The sequence below is a fragment of the Plecotus auritus genome, assembly GCF_963455305.1.
Source record: "Plecotus auritus genome assembly, chromosome: 5".
NCBI lineage: Eukaryota > Metazoa > Chordata > Mammalia > Chiroptera > Vespertilionidae > Plecotus > Plecotus auritus.
This window is the reverse complement of record NC_137776.1, coordinates 21,647,146-21,659,696: the sequence shown is the minus strand read 5'-3', so window position 1 is coordinate 21,659,696 and position 12,551 is coordinate 21,647,146. Positions and strand designations below refer to the sequence as shown.

The 12,551-nt window shown below is 44.6% G+C and overlaps 1 protein-coding gene across 1 annotated transcript in view; it reads right to left on the bottom strand.

The window, feature by feature from the left end:
- The window catches only part of SMARCAL1 (SNF2 related chromatin remodeling annealing helicase 1), a 50,033-nt gene that overhangs the window by 4,866 nt on the left and 32,616 nt on the right, over positions 1-12,551 (bottom strand). Inside the window, exon 13 of the mRNA XM_080671285.1 lies at positions 3,955-4,025. Coding sequence (XP_080527411.1) covers positions 3,955-4,025 — 71 coding nt within the window. The remainder of the gene's footprint in view (positions 1-3,954; positions 4,026-12,551) is intronic.

The window sequence follows — 12,551 nt, the reverse complement described above, 5'->3', positions numbered from 1 at the left end:
AATTAAACATCTGCTCATCCCGCTCAGGTTAATTACTGAAAAATGACTGTTCCTGTATCAGACACCTTTGGGGTATCTGCCCTGCCTGGCCCATTCTCTCCTTTCCCCGAGAGCTCACCTCTCCCCCTTTCCCTCATGCCAGGTCACTTGAATAGAAGAGAGATTAGGAGCTGTGGGAAGCAAGCCATCTTCTGCCATGTGCAGCGTGAGTTCTTCCATACTTTTTGGTCATCTCCCATATACAAAGAAATTGAAGCCTTATGTTTTATGTATCTCTGATATGTTACTGAAACATTCTTATTACTTGGGATCATGAAGGTAATTAACAGTTTGCACTTTGGCTGCTAACATCATTATAATGTGTTTTCAATACAAATTAAAGTGTTGTCTATAGATCTGAAAAATGCCTAGGCAAGGGATTACGGGATTCTTGTCAGTAATCAAATTTCTGGACGTGTACTATTGAGATCTCCGTAATAATCCTGAAGAGACAGTCAGGGAGAGCTCTCAGCTCCCTCCTGCATTAGATCACCCACTGCAGGGCCAGCAGGTCAGTCAGTGGTAAAGGAATTCTTTCCTGAGGCAAAGCAATATAGGGTGAAGGACCTGATTTGCTTGGTCTTTATTCTCCCTTTAATTTATTTCTCTCCTCTATGCACTGTGTTTCTCTCTCTCTTTTTTAAAATAGTTTTTTGTTGTTTCATGTAATTTTCTTCAATTTTTGTTGAAGAGGGAAAGAGGGAAGACTGAAGGGAGGGAGGGAAGAAGGGGAGAGAGAGAGAGAGAGAGAGAGAGAGAGAGAGAGAGAGAGAGAGAGAGAGAGAGAGACAGAGACATCGATATGGGAGAGAAACCTCGATGTGGGAGAGAAACCTGGATATGTGTTCTGACCAGGAATAGAACCCGCCACCGTTTGGTGTACGGGACAACACTCCAACCACCTGAGCCACAAGGGCCAGGGTGCACTGTGTTTTCTTCTTGACTTCCCACCCTTATCTTTAGCAGGGGCCTTAAAGGCAGGGGAGAGTCACCTGGCAGCACCCCTGGAGAGGATTCACACTCCAGCACAGCTCACAGTGGCTCCTGCAGGGCAGCAGGGAGGTGAGCTTCCGGGACAGAAGGAGCCCTCCTCTGCCTGAGGCCATCCTCACAGGTAGGATGCGCAGAGAACAGACACTGTCCACCCTAGAACAGGACAGATCTAAGGTTTCCTGTTTTAAGCAGGTGGTAGAAAGGTAAGTGGACTGTCCTTTAAACATCTAAGATTTATTTTCAAACATCACTATGGCCAGCCAGGGTACGGATTTGAGTTTAATTTGTGGATCATTGGTACTAAACAGAACCTAATTAGTTTGAGATACATAAAATTTGCCATGATATAAGCAAAAATGTTTATTGCTACAGTATTAAAAAGTCACAAGGCCATAAAATTAACTTGGCCAGCTTATAATCACCACAGGCCCCAATATGCCGAGTGCCTCACTCCCCTCTACACTGCAGACACGCTTCTGCTCTGCCCTTCCCCACACACCTAAGTCTCCAGGCTGGAAATATTCACCTACCACAATAACCTTGGCTTCTGTATTGAAAGATGCCCATTAAAATGAAAACAGATAACAGCAAAAACAAACAAAAAATTAAAAAACCCAAATAGAGAATATTAGAGCTTTGAGATGTTTTTAAAACTTACCATCTTAACCATTTCTCCTTTTTTAACTCTCTATTGATTTGAGAGAGAGAAATATCAACCTGCTGCTCCAACCATTGATTGGTTGCTTCTTCTATGTGTCCTGACCGGGGATCAAACCCACAACCTGGACGTATCAGGACAATGCTCTAACCCATTGAGCTACCTGGCCAGGGCTAAGATTTATAATCTAATTTCTACTTACTAGCTATGTGACTCTCAGGTCCAGAGATTCCCATGAGATGTACTCAGTTTCTGCATTTAAGAAATGGGTTTAATATGACTTATCCTACTGATATCACAAAGAGGCTGTAAATGTGAAATGAGTTAACAGGTATCAAAACTGTTGGAAACGATAAAGCACTACATAATTTATAATGGAATTTTGAAAAAATGTGTACAAGGTATGTTATAGACTGAATGTTTGTGTTCCCTCCCAAAACTCGTAAGTGTGACGGTACTGAAAGGTAGGGCCTCTGGGAGGTGATGGAGTTAGGGCTCTTACAAAAGAGATCCCAGAGGGTACTCTGGCCCCTCCACCATGTGAGGACACATGAGGAGACAGCTGTCTGCAAGCCAGACTCTGAATCTGCCGGCTCCTTGAACTTGGATTTCCTAGCCTCTAGAGCAGTGGTTCTCAACCTTTCTAATGCCGCGACCCTTTAATACAGCTCCTCATGTTGTGGTGACCCCCAACCATAAAATTATTTTCGTTTTGCTACTGTTATGAATCGTAATGTAAATATCTGTGTTTTCCGATGGTCTTAGGCTCTACAGCAGTGGTTCTCAACCTGTGGGTCGCAGGTTGAGAACCACTAGCAGGGTCGCCTAAGACCATCGGAAAACACAGATATTTACATTACGATTCATTAACAGTAGCAAAACGAAAATAATTTTATGGCTGGGGGTCACCACAACATGAGGAGCTGTATTAAAGGGTCGCGGCATTAGAAAGGTTGAGAACCATAGAGCTATGAGAAATATTTGTTGTTTAAGCCACCATAGTTTATTAGTCTATAGTATTGTTTTTTATGGCAGCCTAAATGGACTAAGACAAGATATTACCAAGTTTATTTATAAGGTGGCAAATGATTAGATTTACAATTTCTAAGGAAAATGGTTGCTTCTAGGCCCAGCACTCCACCAACCCTGGATTTTGTAGTTCACAAGCTGAGGGAGGGGACTGACACCCTTGCCATCTGATATCTGGCAGCACGTGAGAAATGGACTGGTGGATGAGGGCAATTCGGATTGTTTCTGTGAGATGTTTGCAGGCCATAAACACACATCTGGAGTTTGCCACAGTGTTGTAAATGAAAAGGCCATGCCCAGAGGGTGATGGACAGCTGGCCAGCATTCCGCAGCTTTGTGGAGAATCTTAGGTCTGAACACCATGGTGAATTCACTCTTACTGCACTTACGGGTGTGGAGGGAGAGGCTGGTGAGGCCTGAAGGCTGGTGGCTGAGTGAGGAGGGGAGGCTGTGGGTCTCAATTCACCCACAGATCTTGGTCCCTGCAGCCAACCTGGCTCTGCTCAACCCACACCAAATTCATTTTCATTGAAATTTAATCACTTGGATCATTATCCTGCCGGAGTCGCACATGAATGTTAAACAATGGAAAATGAGGCAAACCGCACATCACTGGAACGGCCTCCGGTTTCCGCCCTGGTGATGTCGAACAAGTGTGGGTGTTTCTTTCTTAAGAAGGGTAGACAATTGAGATTTTTTTTAAGTCAGTGGATAATTTTAAGAATAGAAATTACTTCAGACTTAGTTATATGGCGGAAGGAGAACTCAGTGTGGCAAAGGCCACTTGAACAAATTGAGATTCTGCTTTCCCATAGGTAAGAATGACTGAAATGTCATGTCTTTGGAGAAGAACAGAGAATCACATACTAGTAAGGCAGCTTCTCTTTCACGAAACCCTGCATATTTTCCTACGGGCTAGTGAGCAGTACTTTTAGCAAGAGAAAAACTTCCCTTAGTGTCTGGGTCACCCCACGCTCTCATGAGTGACAGCAGCTCCAGCTCACTTGGGTTAAGACAGAATCTCACAGGGACCCGCCACAGTGGGCAGCGCTCGAGGCAAACCTGCCCATGCCTGTGCGTGAGGAGGCTGTGGGGCCCGAACCCTCACACTCAAGGTGGCAGTGACCAAGTCTCTGATCCCTTCTCGCAGAGCAGCACCACCATTCTGGTAGACTGAGATAACAGGTGTTTCTTTTTAAAGATGAGAGAGAAGTCCATACTCGGTGACCACTTACATGACACATGGGATTTTGGCTTCAGCTGTTCTGTGGAAGAAGAGAATGAGGGCTTCTCTCTGCTGTCCTTTCTGTGGGAAGAGAAGTTGAGGGTTTAAGTCTCCCACTCTGAGGACTCTAAGCTAAGCTGACATGCTTATCACTACTATGAGCTTTACAAATCCTAAAGCTCTAACACCAGTTACCAGAGCTGAGACCCTGACTTACCACTCAATTCGGCCACAGAACTACCTGAGCTCCGTTCTGTCCTTGGAGACATGGTAGCCACTCTGTCACCCTCCGAGAACTGGTGTGAGAATCCAAGGGGCAAGGCATGAGGAAGTTCTTTGGAAAGGCATTTCAGGGCAGGCTGCACCATGCATGCCGTGCTCGTGTGAAAGGCAGACGTGCAGCCTTGCTAAGCACACCTATTCACTACGGCTTGAGGACAACTTACACACGACATGGCACTGCCCACGTCCTTTGCTCCCCCTTCTACTGCCAAGCTGTGTCCATACTCAACTGATAAGCTCATCTCCATCCAAGACTTGCTAAATCAATTCCAATGGACTGTGACTAGTTTATTCTTGCATCATCTCAAACCATTAGTCAAGTGTTTCTGGTATGTCTCCCACACAAGGTAAATGACTTCCCAGGAGAAAAACAAAACAAAACACATTTTCTCTACAGTTTGCACCTAAATAGATCCTAATAAAGAATGTGAACACAGGAGATGCTCAAATAGTTTCATCAGAATACAAGGTAACATTTACTATCATGCTGCGCTCCCAGAGACGCAGGGCAGCTGTCTCCTTCCACTAGCAAAAATGCTGCCTGGTCAAAAGGGCTTCTTGCTTTAAACAGTATTTTTCCTCTAGGTCTTGACAAGGAGAAAGATACCCAGGAACCACAGGAATTCGGGGGGACACTGGCAGAGAGTGCACCCATCTCACTTATACGTGTCCCGGCAGTGCAGGCACTTTCCCTCCTATGGATGGCCATAGTCCAACCGAACAGCTCAAACGTCCCGGGAACTCCTGTTGAAGATGCATCTGAACTTGTTTCTCAGCTATAGGCCCAGTTTATCCTGATGAGGCTCTGGACACATGTGCAACCTTTGCCTGTGGCCAATGAGCTCATGAAGTCCATTCATGTACCCTCAAAGGGTCCCCTGCAGCAAGTCAGGCCCTCTTACTGTGGTCCCTGGTAGGGGGACAGAGCCAGGCTCCCCGAGGATGACCTCACTGCAGTGTCTGCAGATCGTACCCCAGGCATCCTCAGTCTGCAGCTCTCCTGTGTCCTTTGGAGACTGTCAAAACTCTTCCCACCCACACTCACTCACTCTGCACCTGCTAATAAGAAAGGGAGAGGGCATAATAAATGGTGAAGGGCACTTTCAGAAACTATGCCCTAAGATTTATCACAAGGTGGGTATGGCTTGGTGGGATGGCACACTGGCTGACCTTTTGGGAATGATGTGTCCATGTGTACCAAAGCCTCCAAAAATGTCCAACACGCCCTGGCCAGTGTGGCTAAGTAGGAGCGTTGTCCCTTACACCAAAAGGTGGTGGGTTTGATCCCTGGTCAGTATGCAACCAATCAATGTTTCTCACACCAATGTTTCTCTCCCTTCCTCTCTCTATAAAATCAATTAAAAAAAAAAAAAAAAAAACACAGGGAGAAACCAAGATGGTGGCATAGGTAAACACCTAAACTGCTGCCTCGCACAACAATTTCAAAACTACAACTAGAAGGAAAGAGGAAAGCACATTGAGACTCAGAGGAGCTGCAAAAGGCTGAGGTACGGAGCCGCGTGCGCAGAGAGGACGGGTAGCTGAATGCACAGGCGGCTGAGTGCACGGCCGGCTTTCTAAAGCGGGAGGGAGACGGAAGCTCCCGACTGCGTTGAACTCCAGTCCCGAGCGAGACTCTGGGAAACCAGACTCATTCAGGGGGAATCTGGACTGTCAGGAAAAGAGAAAGCACACTGAGACTCAGGAGCTGCGGAAGGCAGAGGTCTGGAGGCGTGCGCGCACAGAGAGGATTGGCTGCTGAATGCACGGGCGGCTGAGTGTGCGGCTGGCTTTCTAAAGCAGGAGGGCGACGGAAGCTCCCGACTGCGCTGAACTCCAGTTCCGGGAGAGTTTCTGGGAACCCAGACTCATTCGGGGAGAAACTGGACTGTCTGGCAGCAGGCGAAACTCGAGGGAGGCTTTCTCTAAGAGGTGCTTGCAGCGATTACTGAGGGACACTGAGAGCTAGGGGCCTCATAGGACAGGGCTGACGGGAAGCCAAGGCTGTTGGCTCCGCCCTGAAACTCCGCCCCATCCAAGCTGAGCACAGAGGTTTTTGAAATTTTGCAAGTCTTGTCCCATAAGGGTGTCTCCAGCATAGAAGTTCTCCCAGCATAGACACAGCTGATCCTCACAGCCAATTGGCCTAGAGGTCAATTCCTCCCAGTGATACCAACAACAATCAAGACTTAACTACAACAAGTCTGAGCACACAGTCCACAAAGGGGTGCACCAAGAGTGTTCACCTCAGGTAAATGGGAGGCTGAGCCACTGGGCCCTATAGGACACCTAGCACACAAAGCTACTCCACCAACTCAGGGAAGCAACAAAAATGCGAAGACAAAGGAACAGATCACAAATGAAAGAAATGGAGGAAAGCAAACGACTGGATATAGAGTTCAAAACCACGGTTATAACGTTTTTCAAGAATTTCCTAGAAAAGGCCGATAAATTTAGCGAGACCCTCGAGGATATAAAAAAGGAACAACTAGAAATTATACATACACTGACTGAAATAAAAAATATTATACAGAGACCCAACAGCAGACTAGAGGATCGCAAGAATCAAGTCAAAGATTTGAAATCCAAAGAAGCAAAAAACACTCAACTGGAAAAGCAAAAAGAAAAAAGAATCAAAAAGTTGAAGATAGTGTAAGGAGCCTCTGGGACAACCTCAAGCGTACCAACATCAGAATTATGGGGGTGCCAGAAGAAGAGAGAGAGCAAGATACTAAAAACCTATCTGAAGAAATAATGACAGAAAACTTCCCCCACCTGGTGAAAGAAATAGACTTACAAGTCCAGAAAGCGCACAGAACCCCAAACAAAAGGAATCCAAAGAGGACCACACCAAGACACATCATAATTAAAATGCCAAGAGCAAAAGACAAAGAGAGAATATTAAAAGCAGCAAGAGAAAAACAGTTAATTACCTACAAGGGAGCACCCATATGACTGTCAGTGGATTTCTCAACAGAAACTATGCAGGCCAGACGGGAGTGGCAAGAAATTTTCAAAGTGATGAATAGCAAGAACCTACAAACAAGATTACTCTACCCAGCAAAGCTATCATTCAGAATTGAAGGTCAGATAAAGAGCTTCACAGATAAGAAAAAGCTAAAGGAGTTCATCACCACCAAACCAGTATTATATGAAATGCTGAAAGGTATTCTTTAAGAAGAGGAAGAAGAAAAAGGTAAAGATAAAAATTATGAACAACAAATACATGTCTATCAACAAGTGAATCTAAAAATCAAATGAATAAAAAATCTGATGAACAGAATAAACTGGTGAATATAATAGAATCAGGGGCATAGAAAGGGAGTGGACTGACAATTCTCAGGGGGAAAGGAGTGTGGGGGGTGCGGGAAGAGACTGGACAAAAAGTGTACACCTATGGATGAGGACAGTGCAGGGGAGGTAAGAGCAGAGGGTGGGGTGGGAACTGGATGGAGGGGAGCTATGAGGGGAAAAAAGAGGAACAATTGCAATAATCTGAACAATAAAGATTTATTAAATTAAAAAAAATGAAATGCTAGAACTAAACCCCCCCCAAAAAATAAAAAATAAAGTATAAATTGGTATAAAAAAACCAACAAACCATGCCAACCTGATGACCCAGCAACTTATTCCTTAAAATTTATTCTCATGATATTATCAGATGTGCATAAGTTTACATGTAAGCTACTTTTCCAGTGTAGTATACTTAGAATAGTGAACAGTTAAATTAACTTAAATATACAACTAAAAATGGTTGGCAAAATTTTAATATAACCATGTGAGAAAATACTAAGCTATGTTTAAATATTATGGTTTTTAAACAGTGGTGGGGAATCTTTTTTTCTGCCAAGGGCTACTTGGATATTTATAACATCATTCATGGGCCATACAAAATTATCAACTTAAAAATTAGCCTGCTACCGTGTTCCCCCGAAAATAAAACATCCTCCGAAAATAAGACCTACTTACAGGTTTCCTTCTGAGTGAAAAATAAGGCATCCCACGAAAATAAGGCCCCCAGGCTCTATCTCAGAATGAAAATTAATTTACCGTAAACTGGTCGCTAGGGCCGCCCCGACTGGTATCTAGCAACCAGTGACGTTACGCGGAGTCCTGACGTCACTGCTGTGTGGAGGCGGAGCGGAGGTCGGAGTGAACGGTGAGCGCGGGGCGGGAGAGAGGAGGAGACTTTCACAGATGTGTGTAGAAGAACAGGAGGATTAGAGCGGACGGGACGCGGCGAAGGTGGTGAGTGCTGGTCTGTCTCTGGTGACACTACCTGATGCTCGCGGCTGCCTTCATGATGACTGAAGGTTCTCAGTCAGTGGCAGACCCTGCTCCAGCCCAGATCCAGGCCCCAGCAAGCCCAGTGACAGTCCCCAGGCAGGCCCCAGGGGGTAAATGTCTGATAAAGGGGTAGAGGGGATGTCTGGTGAAGGTGTTCAGTGGCACAGGGGTGGGGGGAGGGGGATCACTTAAAATGACACAGGAGGATCAGAGGGGGCAATAAAAATGACACAGGAGGATCAGAGGGGACAATCAAAATGACACAGGAGGATCAGAGGGGACAATCAAAATGACACAGGAGGATCAAAAGGGGTTACTAAAATGGTAATCCCCCCTCTGATTCTCCTGTGCCATTTTGATTCCCCCCTCTGATCCCCCCTGTGTCATTTTGAGTGATCCCCCTCCCCCCACCTTGATACCCCAATTCCTTTTTTTTTTACCCCTAGAAATGAGCGCAAAAAGAAAAAGCTACTCTGGAGTACATGAAAGGAATCATGGAAGACTCTTGGGGCCAAAATCTTACTGCTTTCTGCAAAGAGAAGATGTTGAGTATCCGAATGGTCCGAAAATGGCGAGCAGAGTATGGTAACCTCACTGAACAAGTGGACAAGGGAAATGCTAAAAAGCGCAAGTGTGGATCAGGTCGGCAACCATTATTTTCCGAGCTGGAAGACCTGATCTGTGAATGGGTTGTTGACAGGAGAGCAAAGGCTTTGGTTGTGAATAGGGCTCAGATTCAAGAATTTGCCCTTGCAATGGCACCACAGTTTGACATAGCCCCCGAAGACTTCAAAGCATCACGACACTGGCTGGATAATTTCCTTCAGCGAAGTGAACTGTCTTTAAGAAGATCTACAACATTGTTTAGGTTGGAAGATACTCAAGTTATTAAGTGAGCACTTGCATTCAAGTCCTTTATTGATGATGCTGACTTCTCTAAATACAATCTTTCCAACATGATTGCTATGGATGAAACTGCAGTGTTTATGGGCCAATCATCTCAAACAACAATTGAACAGCGGGGTGTCTCCTTAGCGTACATTCCCTCCACTGCTTACGAAAGTGCACGTGTTTCCTGTATTTTGGCAATTCGTCTGGATGGCACTAAAATCCCACCTTTAATCATTTCTAAGGGCAAGAAGGAAAAGATTGAACGTGTTTTGGGTGTTTTTATTCTTCAAACTGAAAAAGCCTGGGCCACACAAGCAGTTATAAGGAAATGGGTCAATTTAATGCTGCCGCTTGTTATGCGAGGGAGCCAAAGAGGTCTGCTAGTCTGGGATGCAGCCAGCACTCACCGCGCTAAAGACATGAAGACATTTCTTCACGAAAGAAAAATAGATCAGATAATGATTCCCGTAGCAATGATGGCCTATCTCCAGACTCTTGATATTGCAATAAACAAGCCATTCAAAGACAATTTGCGCATGGAAATTAATGACTACATTGAAAATAGAATGGAGAGAAATCAGCGTGGAAACTTTGTGAAACCTAAACTGCAAGAAGTTGTGACTTGGGTGAAGAATTCATGGGAGAAAATCACTGACAGTTGCATTGCAAATGCACCACGAGCAGGCTACCTTGACAAGAAGTACTCATTTAAAGACAGTGCTATTGCTAAATATGAGAGATTTGGTCCACTGATTCTGAAAGAAATGGAGTCACAAGAAATTCACCAGGAAATTCAGGAATTGGATTGTTATGATGATGTTCCAGATGATGACATGACTGTCATTGAATAAATGAGTAAATTCTTGATACTGTAGGATTCACAGTTTGTCTGGTTTGTGTTGACAACTACCGTACTACCGTACCGTATACAGGTAATAAATTTCCTTTATTTTCATTTAACAATAAATGTGTACCGTATTCTTCTTCATGGAAAAATAAGACATTCCCTGAAAATAAGACCTAGTGTGTCTTTGGGAGCAAAAATTAATATAAGACACTGTCTTATTTTTGGGGAAACAGGGTATATTTGGTCAAACATTTAATTAACTCACTCCTAATGCTTTGGCAGGGCCAGACCGAATGATTTCTCGGGCCTTATTCGGCCCTTGGGATAGATGTTCCCCACCCCTGTTTTAAAAGAACATTTAACAACATGGAAAAGTATTCATGTTACGGTTTTGTAACCTTAATGTATGTTTACATGATTCCAATTCTGCTTTAAATATATATATACGTTGCTTATGACACACATAAGTTATATATATTTATATATAAACTAGAAGCCCGGGGCATGAAATTTGTGCATGGGGGCGGGGGGGGGGGTGTCCCTCAGCCCAGCCTGCACCCTCTCACAATCCAGGACCACTGGCTCCTAACCACTTGCCTGCCTGCCTGCCTGATCACCCCTAACCGCTCTGTTTGCCTACCTGATCACCCCAAACTGCCTCTGCCTGCCGGCCTGATGCCTCTAACTGCTCCCCTGCCGTCCTGATCGCCCCTAACTGCTCGTCTGCCAGCCTGAATGCCCCTAACTGCTCCCCTGCTGGTCTGATAGCCCCCAACCACCTCTGTCTGCCTGCCTGATTGCCCCTAATTGCTCCCCTGCCAGCCTGATCGCCCCTAACTGCGCCACTGCTGGCCTGATTGCCCCTAACTGCCTCTGCCTGCCGGCCTGATCTCGCCCCTAACTACTTGCTCCCCTGTGCCAGCCTGATCTCACCCCCTAACTGCTTGCTCCCCCACGCCAACCTGATCTCGCCTCTAACTGCTCTCCCCTGCCAGCCTGATCACCCCTAACCGCCTCTGCCCCCACCACCATGGCTTTTTCTGGAAGGATGTCGGACATATGGTCAATCCAGTCTAATTAGCATATTACCCTTTTATTAGTATAAATGTATATATAATAATATGTATTTTAAAGCAAAATATACATACATTTAAAAATCCAAATAATAATAAATGCTGAAATTAGGTGATATAAGAGATAAGTAAATCAATTTTATAGTGTAATTATAAAGCATGTTTAATAAATATTACTTATTGTAAGTACTTTATTTTTCAGATTTTATACAATAGGCATCTATTACATTTTTAATGTGGGAGAAATCAATAGTTTCATCTTTAAAAAAGAACTCCCCCAAACTGGGTAGACAGAATACTAGTCCATTAATGATCTCATTTCTTTTGCTAGCCATGGGCCAGGAAATTTTAAAATACCTGCATTTTTTGTCCCTGTCCGCTGGACTTTTATTAAATTAGACCCACTGGGGTTTCCAATTTCTTTTTCTATGTTGGAAATCTGAACGGACTGTCAAGCAGTGGAAGGGTGAACTGATACTGTCACCAGGAAGTCTGCGCGGACTTGTTCCATGTTTCTGTTCTTGGTCTTGCTGATCAAAAAATGGCTTTAGACAAAAGATGATTAGAGCCAGCTTTTCTTAGCCGGTGAAGAGTATCTATTATTTCAGCTGAAAATGAGAAAAGGCTTTAGCCGTACATTACATTTTATAAATCGGCTGTTTCACCTTGGCTTCCGTGACTTAAAGCTTTTTAAAAAATGTCTTCCTCCAGATGGGAAGGTGTGAGGAAACAAAGGAAAACCCACTTCTTGACGGGTCAGCAGTGCTTTGCTGGAGCCATGAAATTGTACAAAACTGCAGGGAAACCCGGGCCTAAAGAGTAACTATAAAAATGGGGGGCGGGGGAGGGCGACTTCCTATAGATCCACAGGGCCTCCTTATTTGACCAAAACCAAGAAACAATGATTGCCCATTTAACTCTTTTGGCTCAGGATTTCATGGCTGGTCAAGGTTTGGAAAGGTGTCCACGGCCATCTAGTCCAACCCCCAGTTGACACTGACTCCCCTTCTGAGTTAAGTTAGGGCGGTGCCGAATCGGTGGCCTTAGAGTAGGAAAGGTTCTGATGGTCCAAACTGCCAGGCTCATAAACTTGTTTTCTACTTGGATTTTCCACTATAAAAAAGAATTTACGTTTAAGAACACAAAGGAGAACCACATTTTCAAGGACTTATTATCGGAAAGAAGGTAGTATCTGGCTTCAGCATCACAATGAAGGTAATCTGTATC